Source organism: Chelonus insularis, unplaced genomic scaffold (genome assembly GCF_013357705.1).
Source record: "Chelonus insularis isolate UGA/USDA-ARS -01 unplaced genomic scaffold, ASM1335770v1 contig_3_pilon, whole genome shotgun sequence".
NCBI classification, from domain to species: domain Eukaryota; kingdom Metazoa; phylum Arthropoda; class Insecta; order Hymenoptera; family Braconidae; genus Chelonus; species Chelonus insularis.
Genome location: NW_023276556.1, coordinates 890,140 through 909,477, shown reverse-complemented (window position 1 = coordinate 909,477; position 19,338 = coordinate 890,140). Strand labels below are relative to the sequence as shown.

The 19,338-nt window shown below is 28.1% G+C and overlaps 1 protein-coding gene and 1 long non-coding RNA gene across 4 annotated transcripts in view; one reads left to right on the top strand and one right to left on the bottom strand.

Moving 5' to 3' along the window:
- The window catches only part of LOC118068715 (RNA pseudouridylate synthase domain-containing protein 2-like), a 97,429-nt gene that overhangs the window by 12,823 nt on the left and 65,268 nt on the right, over positions 1 to 19,338 (top strand). Inside the window, exons 1-2 of one of the 3 annotated variants that reach the window (XM_035086349.1) lie at positions 7,203 to 7,255; positions 11,349 to 11,672. The exons of the other annotated variants lie outside the window; for them this stretch is intronic. Coding sequence (XP_034942240.1) covers positions 11,520 to 11,672 — 153 coding nt within the window. The 5' untranslated portion in view covers positions 7,203 to 7,255; positions 11,349 to 11,519. Of the gene's footprint in view, positions 1 to 7,202; positions 7,256 to 11,348; positions 11,673 to 19,338 lie in introns of those variants that run through there. 3 annotated transcript variants of the gene reach the window in all.
- LOC118068716 (uncharacterized) lies at positions 6,235 to 6,849 on the bottom strand. The gene is made up of 2 exons (XR_004690537.1): positions 6,688 to 6,849; positions 6,235 to 6,557 (listed from the first exon to the last, which is right to left on the bottom strand). It is a non-coding gene; the product is annotated as an uncharacterized lncRNA (long non-coding RNA).

The following is a 19,338-nucleotide window of genomic DNA, read 5'->3' as shown; positions in this document are numbered from 1 at the left end:
TCGTCTTCAATGTATCAGACTAAATGATGATGAATCAAGCAATTTTATCATAAAGGGGTAGATGGACATTAACAAATTGATTACAAATGGTATTAAGGATTGATGGAAAACAGGTGATTTTATTCCATTTCAATTTACATTCATCCAAGAATTCATTTTTCTCCTTTTTTATTAAAAATCATAAGTTCTTTCAAGTTAATAATAAAAAATAAGAAAATTAAAAACTTGAATTTTAACTAACGGCTGTTTTAGCATTTTCGAATTTCTAAACTTATTGTTCCAAATTTTTTGTTATTTTTTAATAAAGAAAAGATAATTAATGGTTGGAGTTAAAAGTTATGGAAATGTATTCTAAAATATAAATAAAAATGTTTTAGAATTTTTTCAATCTTCTAAAAAACCGATACCAAAAGAAAAACTTCAAAGTTTCGTGGTTAGGGGGGTTGTTATTTCAATATAAATTACATTAAAAAAGTAAAAATAAAATATTGCTCATCTCTCACATATGTATATATGTATATGTATTCAATATTTTTTATTCCACAAAATTATCAAATTTCATAAATTGAAAATATCAATTAAGCACTGAATTCTTTTCTCTCTTGTATACATGTTTACAATCAACGTAATTGTATATATATATATCAAGTACAAAAGTTTAGATTCAATCTACTAGAGTGATGTATTGTTTCAAAAAGTCTTTCTCTATTGCAGATAAATCCATGAAATTAAGCAAGTTCCATGAAATATAGAAACACAATAAATCCTCATTTGAAGATATGTCAAAGTATTTGATTTTTACTTGAAATCATTGTTTTTCTCATCAAGCGGCTTTATCTTTTGTTCCTCGAGGTCGCAGAATTTTTCTATTTTTCCAATTCTTTCCTCGTTTTTCCTTTCATTCCGTACTGCACTCTCGCTCGAGTTGGATTTCATGTCGACTGCCATGGCCAATTTCCGTCCCGCCGCATTTGTCTTACTTGCCAATTGTAACTCGACTTGCGACTGGACGAGGCGGAGAAAGAGACTTTAGAACTAGAGAATATAGGGAGGAGTTTAATCTTCTCTTAGACACACAGATGGAAATACGCATAGAATCAGGAAAAAGCTTCAACAGTCTGCATTCACAGACATATACGCATCGTCGCAATCGATTCGATCCACCTGCTTCGCGCTTGTTTAAACCTTTGCTTTAGTTCAAATACTGAATGTCGTGTATTCTCTTACATCTAACTCATTTCGCTAATGTGTTTTACTTTTAACGTCTTGTATTAAATTCTATCTGGATCCTGGCAATAGCCCTTTCCCATTTCACTTGCATTTGCTTTATAAATTCAAATCACGATAAGAAATTTCAGTCTATTAATCAGATGTTTTTATTTTTTATGAATCATTAAAAGTGAAATATTACATTCTCTTTTATCTTATTTAATATGCGTTATTTATTTTATTGGATCCAGTTGCTAATTCTTAGTCATTTATAATATTCTTTTGTCAATATTTTTAAAATAAATTTTGGTTAAAAGCTTTTTTAGATCAACTAATTTTGAATTTGATTAATTAAATTATTTATCAAAAGTAAAATAATTTAACAAATATATCTTATAAAAATGCATTAATTATTTATTAGTACTATTTACATAATTAAAATGCATTTTTATTTAAAATCAATTAACGAAAATTGTTTATAAAATTGAGGATGTAATTTTATTGAAAATATCCGGCTAATTAGGAACAAAACAATTTTATTTTTTTTTTTCGTACTTTATTTTAAATTCAACTTATCATTTCCATTAAAAACCCTATTATACAAGTGTCTGTGATATAAAAACTCGGGTTTAAGAAGACTCATAAAAAAAATCAAAATATTATTTTCACTTAAAGTATTTTTATTTATATTCTTGTCCTGAAAACGATATTTAAATACTCGTATATATTAATAATTTTCCGTAAAACCTTCGTAATAGTCTTATTTACTTTTAAAACTAAAATAAAAGATTCATTAATCTACATAAATACGTACTTGGTATCAACTTCTTTCATTAAAGTTTCATCGTAAATAAACCATAGAAAGTAGAAGAGAGATGAAGAAAGTGAAATAAAGAGAGAAAAAGAGTGAAGGAAAAAAAATTCTAGTGACATAATTAATTCGCTTACAATTCATTGCGAATATTTCAAATAGAAAGAGCAGAATAAGTAGCCTAGCAATAAATTCATTCCCACGAAAAAATAGCTTTCGCCTGAAAATAACGTGGCAGAATGAAGATGAGGAAGAAGACGAAGAGGACCTTGGATCCGAACCTACCTCAAACATGCCGTAAACATTATTTTATCTTCTTTCACTACTCTATCTGTCTGGTTGAAACGAAGCCTCGTGCCGAGTAGGTGAAATTCAATGTTCTGCATTGCGGTAAAAGATACCGAATTGCCTCCGCGGCACGCTTAAGTTCTAGCCTACCCTACAAGAAGTCTATAGAGTTAGGAAGCTAAAATGGGGTGAGAGGGAAAGGGAGAATTTACCACTCGCCGTAATTCACCCACCTGTGAGGGCCTTGGTATCGTGCACAGACCGGCACCACGTTTTCTATTCTCTAACCACATGTACACACCTCTCATTGCTCCGGTCTCTCTTTTATCTCGTTCTTAATGTTAGTATTCTTCTCTTCTACTCATGTTATTCTTCTTTGTCTATTTCATCTTTTTCACGGGTTCCATAGCCGAGGATATGCTATCTGACCTCGAGGATCATCGAAAGCTTCTCAAGGATATTCGCTTTGATGCATCTCAACTGCATATCCAGGGCTTTTCCTTGGATAAGACGTATTTCACTGAGCCTGCTTGACGGTCGTTGCATGTCCGCAAGGTCGTATATTGTCGACTTGTCGGCACTGCAGGTATTACTTTCATGTGACTCTCAGGAGTGTAAATGAAGTTAAATACCAAAACTTCTAACTTGGCCTCTAATTCATTATTTACTTCTAACTAGAGTACCTTTAAGTTTTCAACATTCAATCAATCTGTTTTACTTCACAGTTATATCACTTGATTAATATAACCCCATGGGGTAAAAGTCAGCTTCTTTAATATTTATTACAATCAAGTATTAGTATACATATGAGGAAGGAAAAGGATTAAATACAATATCTCTAAGTTTGGTTTAGAGTTGGTGACAAGGCGGAATATAACTAAAGTAATGCTATTATCACTTGTAAAGTACATCAGGTATTTTTAAGAAAAATTCTTTTTTTTATCATTTTTAGATGGAATTTTCATAAATAAAAAAATTCAAACTAGACCAGTTAGCACTCTTGACAGTTTAAGTGAGCCAGAAAATAAAATTAACTGGGACATTTTGAACAGTTACTATCATGAAACACTTAAACCATGCCTAAACTAATTTTAACTTTAAATTAATTTGATATATATTTTTTATTATTATTACATCAAGTTGTTAAACAATATTTGCAATGACTATACCATTTATGTTTTAGTTATTACTGTAAATTATACTAGGCAAACTGGAACATCTGTAAAAGTAAATAATATTCAATTTTTATAACTTGAAGTTGAGTGAAACATGGCTTATTTAACTTCTTATAATTATGACTCAGTTAACTTGATGGGAAGACTGAAAATATATTAATTTATTAGATAAAAATGCTCTAGACTCTAATATATTTCTTTCATTTAATTATTACTGCACTTCAATTAAAAATTTTCAAGCATTGATATCATTACCTCAAATGAGTTATTATTGATGTAAAATTTTTTAGTATTGATTTAGTTCAACATATTTGAGATTTCTGTTATCTATCCATATTTTTTTCCAATATTTTTCTTCTTGTCCTCAAGTATTATTTCCTTTTTTGAAATATTTAATTTTAGCTGGAAGCTATAATCGTATTTCATTGTTTAATTTGTCTTCATTCTGAGAGCAGTGAAATTAATGAAAAGTAAATAAGGTTTATCGTCTTGGTAAAAGCGTTCTTTTCTTGTAAGCAAAAAAAAGGGATAGAATAAAAAAAAAATAAAATGTAAAATCAAGTGAATTGCAGAGGAGGATATACCAGTATACTAGTAAGCATAAGTCCCTCTGGTCTTCCTGGAAAGCTTAGCTTGCATCGTATTTCACCTGAGCTGAACGTAGACCACGACACATGGTCGTTTATGCAGTTCGTGACTCTGCCGAGAGACTATTGTCATCTTTCACCGCACCTTCACTGCTTAGAGTGTGATTTTTCAAGTGAAAAATGAGTGCAGAAATATGACTGCATACTGTAAATCTTTGAGGAAAACAAAAAAAATTATTCAAACAATTCGTCCTTCTTTTCATGCTCATTTTCTTTTGCCATATATTTCTTGAGACTGCACTCGGCGTTAGCTATTTTTCAATATTTTTCTTAGAAACTTTCATTATTTATGCTCATGACAGAATTTCCATTGGAGAAAAAAAACCACAATCATGTAATCAACTTCACAGAAGTCTTTTATTTTGTAATAAATAAGCAATTCAATCAATAAAGCATAAACAGTTATTTTTTATTTGGAGATTGCGGATTTTTAATGCATTTTTGATTATTTGGAATTGATATTTTTTAACAGAAATAAATCATATTCGTCAATCTACTTAAACCCACCTAGCAACCATAAAAACAAATTCTCCATACATTGGATTTCTTTTGAAGTTTGTAATTAATTAGATCTTTTATAATCCATTGAAAGCTAATATAATGGTTTAATAATGCTCTATACAATGGAAATCGATGAAAACAACTCACTTTGTAATCTGAATAATAGATCAATATTATTTATTTTACTTTTAATTAAAATCAATCTGGGAAAATCTCTATAAAGCTGTTGAAACAATAAAATAATTAATACGAATTTATCCAAATTTTTTATCGTAGCAATGTTTTCAACAACATATTATTCATTTTTACTCCAAGTTAATTTATAAAAATAGTGATTTATTTACCTTTAGTGGTACTTAGAAATTATGTTAAAAATATTGATATCAAACTCAAATATCAATTATACAGTTTGAAATTTATTATACTTATTAACAATGGATCAAATGCAGACTTACGAAAAACTTTTGTTCAGTTTTTTAAATCAAATATAAATGAAAAAATATTCTCAAAATGTTTTTGAATAATCTTTGAAAAATTTAAAAATGATAAAAATTTTATATCTATCACGTTATGTTCTTCCGCATTGTTTACAAACCATATGAGTAATTTTGATACATATTAATAGTACAATATTATCATAAGTGTTGATACAAACCTTGAGAGTCACGATAACCACCACATTACAAGCCAACAAATTCTTTGTGTGTCAGGGTGCGCCAGTCAACAATTTTTCCTATTCCCTTTTTTTGAGTTGATAAACGTGTAGAATCCAAGCATGGTTTCGCAAGTAAGTTGTAAAAGGTTGCGAGTCATCTAGCTTTTAATGGCATGATGATACAAGAAGAATCGAGAGAGACGTAGCAAACAAGTTGCTGTAACAAGTAGATTCTTTTACTTTTCTATTTGTATCTAAAGAGTTTATCGTACGATCACTATTTGCCTTTGGCCATTATTTGACTGTATATAGCATGCACACCAGACTATGAATAACTGCAGGATACTGTTGCATAAACAACTCAATAGTTTAATAAAGGATTTTTAATTGTCCTAAAATAAATGAGGAAAAAATTACAACTATTTACTGATTATCAGTGTCAATACAATTGTTGATGTAATTTAATTAGTGGTAGACTTGGCACTGATAATTAATGAGTTTACTGTTACTATTTATCAGTTTTTACTTATGTGTTAAAAATACTGAGATAAAGTGTGATTAATATTAAATTTTTATAAAAAAATTATAGGATTTAACACACCTTTAAACGAGTAAAAAATGACTACAAAATGTAATAGTTGGTATATGGAATTTTAATTTTTATGGATTTGTAGTGTCATAATTATTTTAAAAAGAATTGATATTACAGAAATACAAGGAGAAAAATTGTTACATAAAATATCGAATCAAAAAATTAGATTGTTATTATGAGTCTCATGATTGAATCACTTCTCTGTAACCAATAAGAATTTATTTTATTTTGCTTTACCTCATGATGACAAATAATCCAATTTTTTTATAAATTAAAGCTTAGAAAAATCTTCATATCGTTATTTATTCAATTCGTAATATAAATATTGTACAACAAATAATACTATAGGTTATAAATCTCTGGAGAATAAATTTTTATTCACATAATACAACCAATATTTTAATTAGCTGTTACAACAAAACTGTTTAGTGAATTCAAAGTTTTGGATTAATTAAACATATTTTCGAGATTTTTTTGTGTTCAAGAATATCACAATTTTGATTATGCATTATTGAGCCGATATTTGTAGTTTAATATTTCGGGATGAAGTACCTCATACTATCAACGAACATTTTCCAAGATGCTTTGCACATATCAACCATATACTTTGTTGAAGAACTCAGAGCTGATTCTGTCATTGACGTTAGAGATGGCTGGCCTAGTTGACGTTTTGCTCTACCTAATGGTTTTAAACAAATTTATGAAATATTCGATGTCATAGTTACTACCGAATTTATATTCATTCTAATGAAGAAATACATGTTGCATAAATTAATTAATTCAGTACTACATAATAATTTAATATTCACCAGGTGCTGCTTCAATATAAATGCATCCTGCGATGAAAAATAAAAATAATATTACGTTTCTATTAATAAAACGCATTTTAAAATAAGTTGAATAATTCATACGCTTCAATCTTTCAGCAAAAATCAAACGAATAAAAAATCGACACCGAGCTTTTAGTAAACTAAAACTTTAGTGACAAGGATCGAGTCCTTATATTATTTTTTACTGATAACAATAATTATTCTGCAATTACCTTAACCAAATAAATACTTATAGTTTACAAAATAATGGTTGAACCAATTACTCATGCTATTATTCAATTATTTTTGTTAATCCATATCTATTTTGTTTTCCTTGAGTTTTGTTTTTTTCCCCTTAATAATATAATAATGATTGGAGAATTTTTACTCTTCATTTGTTGTTTTAATTATTTTTAATAAAACAAATTATCAGAATACATTGTAATAATGTATTACATATACAACATTGTACATCTCACGATTGAACTAGATAATAGTATAGTATGTTTTAATAGTGCAGATGGAAGTGATGTGCTGACGACAGCTGCGGTCTTTGATAAACGAGAAGGTGACAGTTTGATTTTAATCTATGACTTTTGTTTTTCGAATGTATCGTGAAATTCCATTTTCTTCTTTTGCACTTTGACATCTGCTAAAAATATCTCAGATGTCAACTAATCGAAATATTACATACTGTCTCCAACATCATTTATTTTTAGTAACCAACTTTTTGTTCTTCAATATATCTTTACTGGAAATTTTTTATTTTCTTTAAAAATAGAAAGTTATTTTTCAAGTGAAATATCGAATTTTCTGGGAGAAATTTTCCATTTTAAAGACGAACATTTGTTTAGGTTTTTTAATTGGAATAATGAATCCAAGTTTTAGGAGATAATGAGATAATCGTTTTAATGACATTCTTAAAAGTCATTAAAAATAAAGTTACGTATACTGTGTTATCTAAATAATTAACTTGTTTTGAATTTACGTATAATGTATCTATTTTCAACATTTCATGATAGAATTTCTCAGAGCCATTTGTTTTTCTTCAATTCATTAAATAAAGCAATCCACAGTAATTTATTGATTCTAGGTATTATGTACAACATCTTAATGCGAGCTTAATACTAAGAACATTTATATCATTTGAATCAGATAGGCAATCGATAAGAACCTGATAGATAATTTATTGTTGTATTAGTGTTATGGACAAAAAATCTAGATTTTTTAATCTATTAATCATTTTCTAACAATTTTATATTTATTATCAATTAGTCGTTATTGAATATTGGATTTTTTTTTCATTATTTAATATAGTATTTATTAAAGCCACTCTACATTATAGATAATCTTTTTTAATTAAATAATTAATACAAATTCAGTGGACAGTTTATATCTAAACATGCAAAATTCATTCCTTTCATACGTTGCAAAATCATTTTGCAAAAGAAATTTTTTAATTTCATTATATACAGAATGTTTAAGTGAAAAACTTGATCAAAATGAGATGACAATGTTAAATAATTTGAATTTTCGCTAAAATTTTCATTTGTATAGTGATCAGATAGTTGAAATGAGATTATAAAGTAGTGCAAATATTTATAAAATAGAGTACTGGTAGGAATGTAGAAATGAGAATAGCCGTCATGTCTCGATGACTTTATTTAACTTGTTAATCTAATGACATACTCAGATTCTTGGTTAACTTTTTGGGAACAATTGTAATCCTGCGTAGACATTAAAAGATGGAAAAGTTTAATGGAGCGAGATTAGCGACTGTTAATTGATAGCAAAAGGATGCCAAGTAGTCGACGAACCACAACTTAAGTCGCATTGCAGGGTTAGTACACTTTGTCTTCTGGGTTTTTTAAATCTGTCACCAGTCGACAGATACTTAGGGAAGATGTTAAGAAGTGGGCGAGGATCATTTGGACATTGATGAATAGCTTATCGATGCCAAAAGACCATCCGTTTCACTTACTGTTTGATTTTATTGTTTTATTTGACCTTGTTTTGTTCACAAGCTTTATTATACCATTTTTATTATTAAATTATTCCATTCAACTTATATGCAGATATTGTATTGTAGCTTCTACAATTAATTTTTCACATAGAATATTCATTTAATTATTCATGATAGATTTTTTATCAAAATTATTTGATAGAGATACTGTTGAAATGGATTCGAACAAAAGATTGAACATCATTATCGTTCATTACTTGAATTGTTTGGAATATGTATTACATTAATGCTGGTAAAATTGAGAATGATCATATTGCATTCACGAATTATTTGCGAACGCAACATGTGGAATGAAGCTGCAATAATGTGAAGTTATAACATGTATCAATATTGTTTGATGAACACGCGAACAGGCACTGATAGAAAACTGTTAGAAATAGTAGTATTCCTAGGATCAATAAATTCTTCTTTCAAGAGGGAATAAATAATATATTATGTCGCGAATTTTCCTTTCATTTTATACTAGAATTTTAAAACTTTTGCATTATTGAAAACCAGGATATCAAGAGTACAATAGAATAAAAATAGGTTGCAATGCGACTTGATTTAAAAAAAAAATATTGTGAATAATTCTACAAACACATTTTGAATATTTTCTAGACAATTTTTATATATCTTTTTTAGTGAATTATCATATAATTAATAATAGTTCTTTATTCGGAATATTATTTTGTACATTGTTTTAAAGTAATACAAAATATTAAAAGTTTTTTTTTCGAATCTATTTATCAATTTAGTTGACATGTTAAAAAATATATTTGAATGAAAAAAGTGCAATTTTCCAACTCCAATGTTGTTGAAAAAAAAATTTCTCTCTGTAAAGGAGTAATCCATGTAATGACTTTTTGGTATTAAAAGACACGTGGGTATCAATGGGTTATCTCATTTATTCTTTCTCTTTTTGAACTTTATATCCAAACCCGTAACATCACGATTCGTTTTCACGTCACGCGATTGCCCGATCGAGGTATGAAGTTACCACACAGTCGTGGGATAAAGCGGATTCTCTAGTGATCGTCAATCGCACAACCAGTAGAGAAGTATAAAAGAAAAAATCTGGTAAATCCTCTAGCAATTTAGACGGTGTCTGAGGGTTTTTTTTGCAAAAAAAAAAATCTTTTTCATCCTTTTTGTCGATGTTTTTTTATGTTCGTAGACAAGTGTGCTTGACTGAGTATCATTTCCGTCCATAATTTCCATGGCGGTCTTATAAAATAATGGAAAGTAGAAGTGAAAAATTGAATCTTGATAAAGAGGTTGAGATAAATGTATGTGTAGACCACAAAGTTAAAAGAATAACCTGTAGTAAATTTTTTCTTTCGTAATTCATTGATATTTCATTCTTGAATGATATTATTCGCCACTAGAGATTCGTAAAAGCCGATTAAATATTCAAATAAAATTCTTCTCAATATCTATGATAAAATATTAATTTTAGTAACAATATTAATTTTTTCACTTCATAATAATAATAAAAGATTTCAATAAATTTCATAATTTATTATAAAAAGAATATGAGAAAATTTTAAAACAGAAATATTTAAAATATTAAATAAATTGATAATAATAATACTTGCAATAAAAAATTATACAAAGATAAAATTCTTTCCAACACCTCTATTTCCCGAACATAAAACGGAAATTTCTAGAAGAGTATTAATTTTTATTACTCACTTGTTACAATAATAATGAAATTGTAACAGTGATAAAAATTTTTCAAAATTTTTTTCTTTTATTGAAATATCTTTATTTTCTTTGTTTTAACGTCCATTATTTCATTTCCATAGCAATACTATGCGGAGCACTCAAGCTTCACATGAAAATACATTTCCTTGCATACTTATTAAAGCAAATCTCCATGGGCTAACGTGAATTTCCGAACAAAAGGTCTGTGGTAGTGCAGAAAGCTTGCAAGTTTTTAAGCTCGCTAAAGAGCCGAATAGAGTGAATGTGCGAGAGAAAGAGAGGGGGAGTCTGGTCGCCATGTGCTCGCGCGTGGTTGCTCGATCGACGCTCAGTTGACGCGGCGCGCTCGTTGTAGGCACGTCGAGTTATCTGTTAGTTCACATACAACTATTTTATTTCAAAAGCTGTTACACTTTTAGAACTATTCAGCTTTTCTTATTATTCGCTTATTTATAATAAGTGTCTTCATTATTCTCACAAAAATTACAACTTTAACCCATTATTATTGTTACTATTTCAAGCCAAGGGACACATTTCTAACTGCAATATGATGTGCACGAGAAGTTTAAAGCGTGAATCGCGTGATTGCTTACAGTTCTATTCGATCAACATTTTTTATTTGCGACGGTTTTGAAAACTGAGCAAAATAATAAGCCAATTCAAGTTCTACTGTGTATTTACAAACAATACTTAATTTATTTCTTAAAAAGTTTTAAGAGGTATTTTGCTGAAGACAATCATTCCCTCACTCCTACCTTAATAATAAGTCATTTTAAAAGTTTCATAAATATCAAATAAATTGTGATTACGTAAAATCGAATATTCAAGTGATTATTAAAAATTTGAGACGTTCCCTTTGATCACCTTTTCCACATCTTTATCCTAAATTTAGTTATTTTTGATTTCTCTTATTGATAAAAATCGTGAGTGTTATTTTGATTTGTATCAGCAGCTGGCATCGGTGAATACGAGAGAGTGAAGCAAAGGAAAAAATATACTAATTACTTCAACACTTACGTAACTTTAACTCTTGAAATATATAAATAAAGACAAAGGCTAAATATTAACGCAATTCTATTAACGTCAGTGAGAAATTTATCGCGGCATCGATTAGTGCAACAGGATGCACCATACAGCACCGTGGTACCTACCTTGGAGCTTAAAGCTCGTGCCGCTACCAATACCCCCAGCTCATCCAGCTACCGGAATACCTAGCCCGGCGGGTCTACATCTGCTTGCACCACTTCCTGGTATTTATGCGCCAGAGCCTAGGAAGGTATGAAAATGATTGATTATCATTTTAAGCTTCTTATTTCTTATTAATTATTTTATCACGGTATCTTATTATCTCATCGTGGTAGGGTTTATTTGCCAAATATTCCAAGATTCTTGGAACGATTTTTGCGATAAACATATCAATGAGAATTTGGCATAAACCTATATGAGTTCATTATTATATTCATTGTCTGTTAAGATTAAATTGGAGAATCATGGATTAAAATTAAAGTTGAAACGGAAAAGTTTTCAAACTAATATAAAATTAACTTCAAATTTATAAGGAAAGTTTAACATCAACAAACTCGTGTATTTTTTTATTTATGAATAAATCAAATTAACGTATTTATTTTTATCTTGTTATTTTAAATTATTATCTAATTAAAGAGTTTTTTTTGGTGAAAAATTGTTTTTTCACTAATTATTACAGTTGTATTTATTATGCTTGGTTGGATAAAGCTATTCAAAACAATGGAAAATATTTGCATCATCATAATGTAAATAAATAGAAACATTTTTTTTATGTGACGGTCATTATCGTGTGCAAATGTGGTAGAAGGATTTATTCATGTATGAAAATATTGTATAATTATGAAAGTATCTCATGAAACAGGTCAGAAAAAATAATTGTTATTTTTTAATTAATTTTTCAAAAAAATATTTACGTTCAATTTTTTTTTTTTTTAATTCTGGTTTAATAAATGAAAATATTTCAGTCAAGTGAATTAAAATATTGTATATTAAAATAAAATTTAATTTATAAATGTTGATTTCTCATATCGCCTTAAAGCCAAGTTTTTTGACGTCATGCTTTCACATTTTAAATTAGATGATGAAGGGATAAAAGAAATTCCTACTGAGGATTCGAATGAAAATACGTAAGTGGAGATTTTACGAGATTTTCTGAATGACGGATAGCAAAGTTTTGGAATAAATTGTATGAGGATTTGCGAAAAAAAAGAGATAAATTATTAGGAAACGATAAATATTCAAAAGCGAGATAATAGCTCAAAATTCAACAATCAAGCATAAAGAAGGCAACTATTAGAATAGTAAGTGACAATGAAACTTTATCCATAGTTAGTTAAAAGAAAAAAATATTTTATATCGGAAATTTAAAAAGTTAAAAATTTAATTGAATAACTTGTATTTGACTTTTGTCGATTACTTTAATCGAAACGAAAAAAGTCTTCTCCAACTCCAAATGAAGGGTGAAATGAAATTTTGTTACTCTATTTGATTTTATAGCTTATATTTTTCTTCTGATTTTTTATCTATGTATTCATCCATATCTATCGATCTCTTTACCTTTTTATATGTTAGACTTTTTCATCCTGCCAGTACGTGTATTGAAGGTCGAGACTTCTTCTCTCGATATATATGTATATATTGGCATCCTTTGCTTTCGATCTCTTGACATATATCGCTTTTCACAAGATCTTTTCTTCTTGGCAATACTATAAAATATGTAATATCAACTAAATTTTCATCGAGTATATTCGTGCGGAAGTAAATAAGGAAAATAAGAAAACAGATAAAATCATATTTATCTTCTCTGATGTTGGTAACTTCCTTAAAAGTTATTGCATAATTAAGAAAAAAAATCCAAAAATCCATAATAAATATTTTTCTTTTATTTATTTTGCAATTCATCTCTTTGTCAAATCCTATTTGAATGGCATAAACACTTTAAAATAAAAATAAACTTTGATTGAATAAAATATGAAGTATTATATTATCCTATTCTAAACATACATCATTGTTGGATAATCTCTTTCCCACGTAGTTTTCTCAATTCGTATTCTCAAGATTTTCTTGTTATTTTCAGTACGAATCGACACCTTGATGTGTGCAGAATCACAATGCAAAAATACAAACACTTGAAACTTGGCAGTGAGCAATTCTTGAGTTTTGGAATATGTTTTTAAGACATTTTGGACATCAAGTTGAAGAAAATATTCCTTCCATCTTAGAATTGCATAGCTTTGCGTTTTTTGCATTATGTGCCGTCGGCTCTAGCTCGTCGTGAAATATGAAATTTGTTCGAGTCTAGGATCATAAAACATATCCATGACTCTTATCATACCCGACTTTTCAAATTTACTCATATCAATACGTTGTTCTATGCTAGTCTGCTACCTTATTTATTTAATTCGTTCCGTTATATGTGAAGTAGTTTTATTATTGATTGATTTGATAATAAACTTGATATCAACAAAATGTATAACTTTTAAGGATTCGTAAGATATTGATTCTTTTAACTTGTGAGAAATCTTCTGAAATCTTGTTTCTCACTTACAGAGTAATTTAATTTTATGATAATTGAATATCTTATCCTTTAATGTTTTCTTCTTCTTATAATGGTATTACAATTTATCAGTTGAAATCAATAAAAGTTCAAATAACTAAACTCAATTAATTTCCTTTTAACTATCAACCAAGCATCGAATATAATAATGTTAATTTAAATTTTTTTTAAATTTAGAATATTTTTAATCAATTGAAAAATTTGTTTTTCAAAACATTACAATTTTATTTATCGATAAATTATGTTATCTTTTGTTGTTCAACTTGAATAAAAATATTATGCCATAACTTAATCTTTATCAGTCACACTGACGAGCTAAAAATTAGGAATAGCCGTATAAAACCGGATAAATATAAACAATTATGTAGGAAAATAATTTTTTTAATTACAATCACAAGTTCACCTTAACTTTACGAATCATTTTAACGACTAAAGTTTACTGTAGAAACATAATATTTATTTTCAATAAATTCAATTTTTTTTTCTTTGAAAAATGGTAGACAACTACGTAAGTAACTTATTCAGTTCGATTTCCATCAGTTCCAATGAAAGAGTTCAGAAAACTTATTGAAATCAATTTAATTGACATTTTACGTATGAAAAAGTGGAATCGTAATGCAAAAAACTGAAATGAAAAGCTTTTTAACTGACTTGGCTATGAAAGTGTCGTATAAATCACTAATTTATGAATCGACAGATTTTTAATTCACTCACTAATAAAATACTAGTTTTTCTCAATTGTTTGATTCTATCCAACATTACTTTTTTTTTTAGATTAAAAAGTACTTTATTGGTTTTTTTTCTTTAACATTTACACAGCATTAATATTAATATCACTTTTCATTATTTAAAATTTATTTATAAACTCATAGAGGATCTGTGGTGATTATGTTTAACTTCAAAGATAACAAAATGTCCTTTCTGTATGCATGGAATATTTTATCCTTTCCTTTTCAATAATAAATGTTCGATAATATAGATGTGTTTTAAATGTGTAATGCATTATGTATAAAACATATAAACTAAAATGCAAAACAAAAATTTTTTTGTCTGTTTAAATATTCATAAATCAATAATTTAATTAAATAAATTTTTGAAACAGATTTTCATGTGACGTAATTCCATATATAAACATTGTATAGGTTAACATTTAAGTGTATTGTAGTAAATTTATTTGACGTCAGCTGATTCATCAGCTCATCGTCCTTCTGAACTTCTCGGATTAGTCCTTCCTCTCTATCACTTCTATGACCTCATCAGATATATCTTGCAAACAACTTTACGTCATCGTATGAATCCGATTACATGAGGAATATAAAGTAAAATAGTTGAAGGAAATAAAAGTGATATGACAGCGCAAATTTTCTTGCATCTCTTGAGTTTTGCTCTTTTTATTCCACCCAGAATAAGGTATTTAACTTGGTGATATTATACGTGAGAAGTGAAAAGATGAGACGTCAAACATTTTAACGAGCAACTAAATTTAAGCAAGAATCAACTATCGTCTCATTTATTTCATTACATTTAAATGATAAAACATCATAAAGTGTTTCAAAAGATTTTATTTTACAACTTTGTTGTAGATGACCTCGTCATCAAACCTTTTCATCATTGGTTATTATAATAAACGATGAATGTTTTTCATTACCTGGTAAAAAATGCAACATCCAAGTCGTTAAACTTGTCTTGATCTTCATGGCAAACGTCTTTATTTCGCAAGAATCGGTGAACAAATTCTTTAAAATAATACTTTCTTTCCTCGCTTTCCATTTTTGTCGAGATTCAAAGAATAATACAGCTCTAATAAATTAGCGTTTGCAGATATTTTTTTAGTGCTATATATAAGTTTATAACAATCAATAAAAGTGATTACTAAAATACTTTTTATTGGTTTTTTTGATGCAAATTTTTTCAATGTTAATATTGCTTTTTTTAAATAAGTCACGATGTATTTTTTTAATGTTTTTGTCTGTAAAATGTGTAAATAAGATGAAAAAAAAAAAAAAAATAAAATTGCCTTTGGGTATGACTTACTTAGTAGTTAGAATACGCAAGTCATAAGTCTTTGATGAATTTAAGACGAACAAACTTAAAAAAACACCTGCATGGTAAATATTAATAAATTTTCCAGCGTTATTACTGAACAGGTTATTTCGAGTGAGTTTATACTGCTACCAGTGATGGTGTAATTTTAACTAACTTTAATGCACCAAAGACTTAATAATAATTTATGCTAATATTTATTGATATCAATCATAGAATTATTTTCGAGTGAAACTATAAAATAAATCAAAATATTTTAGATGGATATTTAAGCTAAAATTTATATTATCGTAAATGCATCGACATCATCATTTAAGTATATAATGATTATTCTTCGTGATAGCTGCTAACAATCTAGCCCAAGGTGAGTTACAAATGGAACCTTACCGTCTTTAATCGTACACTCGAGTTGTTCTACTTCTTTCACCTTTTCTTTTTTTTGTTTTTACCACGGAAATATCTTTATTCGACCTTAGAATTAGGTATCTAGAGATCATAATTCTTCATAATTAAGCTTGAAAAATTCTCTCAATATTCTTTATCTGGGTGGGTGTGATAATAAGAGCAATGTCTTGACATTTTGAAGGAAATGTTTTTGAATGTCTTTTTAATTTAATTATCATGACAGAATAATTACAGAGACTGAAAAATCATATCAGTTATTTTTTATTCAATTTTTTCAACTATGCGCAATGATAATTGGATTTTTAGTGATCTTTTTGTCACGATCATTCCATTAACTATGTCTTGTTTAATATTTATGAAGTTATTAATTGGAGTCAAGTTTATTTAGCACCTCAAGGATATTTTTTTTAACGAAAGTGTTTTTTATGCTCTGATATAAATCATTAGTAATAATAAATATTAATCAAACACATAAAGAAAGTAATGTTAAAAAAAATAGTAATATCAGTAGAACTAATGTACAGAATAATTTACTCGAGTAAGGATTTCCACGAGGGTTAATTTCATGAGAAAAAAATGGTAATTCTTGAGGTGGAAGAATACTTAACCTTGCCACATGCATTTTTTATTTCGCGACAAATACATATAATTTTCTCTTCCATTAACTACATGTATATTTACATTTTACAAATGCTAATAGCCGTATGCAGGAAAACAGTAGACATCATAATTTATAGTAATTCAGAAATAAAATCAATTTTGCGTATAAGAGGAAATTTGTTAAGTAGATGTCAGATAAATTAGCTAGACGGATGGATAAATGTGACACTTTATGGTACATGTAGATTTATCGACACTTACCATAATAATAATAAGGATTTTCAATCAATTGGACAGCATGTTGCATGTTACCATCAGGTAGATCAGCTTAGATGACTTAATCTTATTCTGTTAATTAATTAAACAAACTAAAATAAAGATTAAACTCATTTTACTTACTAAATGAATATTTTTGTTACCATTTGTTGGTTATTAAACTTTAATCTAATAAACAAGGCTATAAAAAATTATGTTTAGAAAGGGATTATATATATGGACAATAATTACAGAGAGTATGGTGTAAGCATGAACATTGAAGCTAATAATTACTTAATCGACAGAAAAAATACTCAAGTTTTTTCTTTCATTAATTAATTTTCCATTTAATAATGACTATCTTAGCAATAACAAAAAAATTCTTTGACTATTTTTCAATCTCCACTTTTCAAAAAAAACAAAGAACACCCCCCAAATATTTTTATTTTATTTGTTAAAATGCTTTTTTTTTGTTTTTATTATTATAAGTATTTGCTATTTTGATAAGAATTAACTTTGTTAAAAAATCACTGTCTTTACATGATAGGAATTTTGATTGGATTACTTGATATAAGTTTAGCCCAAGTAAAGTTTATTATCAGCATCTAAATGTAAATGAGGAATCTATCGTTGAAGTTATCATGAACAAACAATAAAGAAACAAAGTTAAGGGTTATTTTATCAAAATTCAGCAGTTATATAACTGTCACAAGTAACAAAATAATAAGTTTTTATAAATCAACGAAATAGCTTCAGACTGAGAAGTAATTTATGATGAGTGACTAATGCGAATTTAATAATATCCCAAGTATAATAATTTTTATCTACCTAGTAGATATATTTAATTTTCTTTATTTCATGTGTACGCACGTATGCATACAACATTATCCCCAAGGTCGACAGATTGCAGAGTGCACAAATAAATTTGATAAGCTCGTGGGCGTTATCGGAAAAATGAATAATTTGCGAAACGATGTCACTTAGGGAGGGTAATTGGACGTGCATATGTTGAGTTGGGTCAATAGGGGGTCGACTCTAAGTTAATAGATTCACGCGTGTCGCACACGCGATATTGCGGAGGTAGTACATAGCAATAAAGGAGAATAACAATTTACTGATGCGGAAAAGAGAAAAAGAGAAAGAAAATAGAGTATGTATGCGTGGAAACAATGTGCAAACAGGTGTATGTGGTTTCGTCCCGTGTCTAGATTACAAGGGTAAAAATTGTACTAATGTATGCAGGTGATTTTAACTGAGTAGGGGGAATTAATTTAGTCGAGTTCATTAAAAAAATACGTGACATTTATGCTTGAAACCCAGATTAATTTTCTAAATAAACTTTATGATATCTTTTTTTCTTTTCCATTGCTTCTTTACCGTAAATAATATCCATTACCAATAATTTATTCACGCTAGATTCACTTCTGAGTCACGCTTGAATTAATTTTATAGATGCCTGATATTCATTGATGTTTAATTTTCTCAGAAATTCAACTCCCTAATTTTTCACCAACTTCTCAGTCACTCTATTTATATGATCGGTGTAATAATGAAGAAAGATAGAGCAGGTAAAAGAAAATGAAAAAAAAAAAGATTGAGAAGAATTTCAATGGAAAACTTTCATTCTCCGCGTCGTTCATTAGCGTCAGAAGATAGTTCATAGAATCTTTTATAATTGCAATTTGTGAGTTAATTGTAGGGATTTCTGACGGCTTTCGAGATGGCAGATGACCTGAAAGGTTTTAATGGACTCGGTTTCACTGTTCCCGTTTCCAAAATTAATCCAACTTTTGTAGATATAAATGCTTTTATGTATTGTACATAAACTCCAGATAAATTTCTACTGTCATTCATCCATGCTGAATTTACTATCAATTCACTTGCTCCTTATGCCGTATTCACTTTGACAATCTATTCAATTATTATCTCATCATTTTCGTGTTTAATATTTCTTTGATGAATTAATGAACTTTATGTTAATTTTTATGAATAATACCAGTCTGAAGAATTATTTGTCTTGTCATTAATGATAAATAAAGAAAATTAGTATACTTGG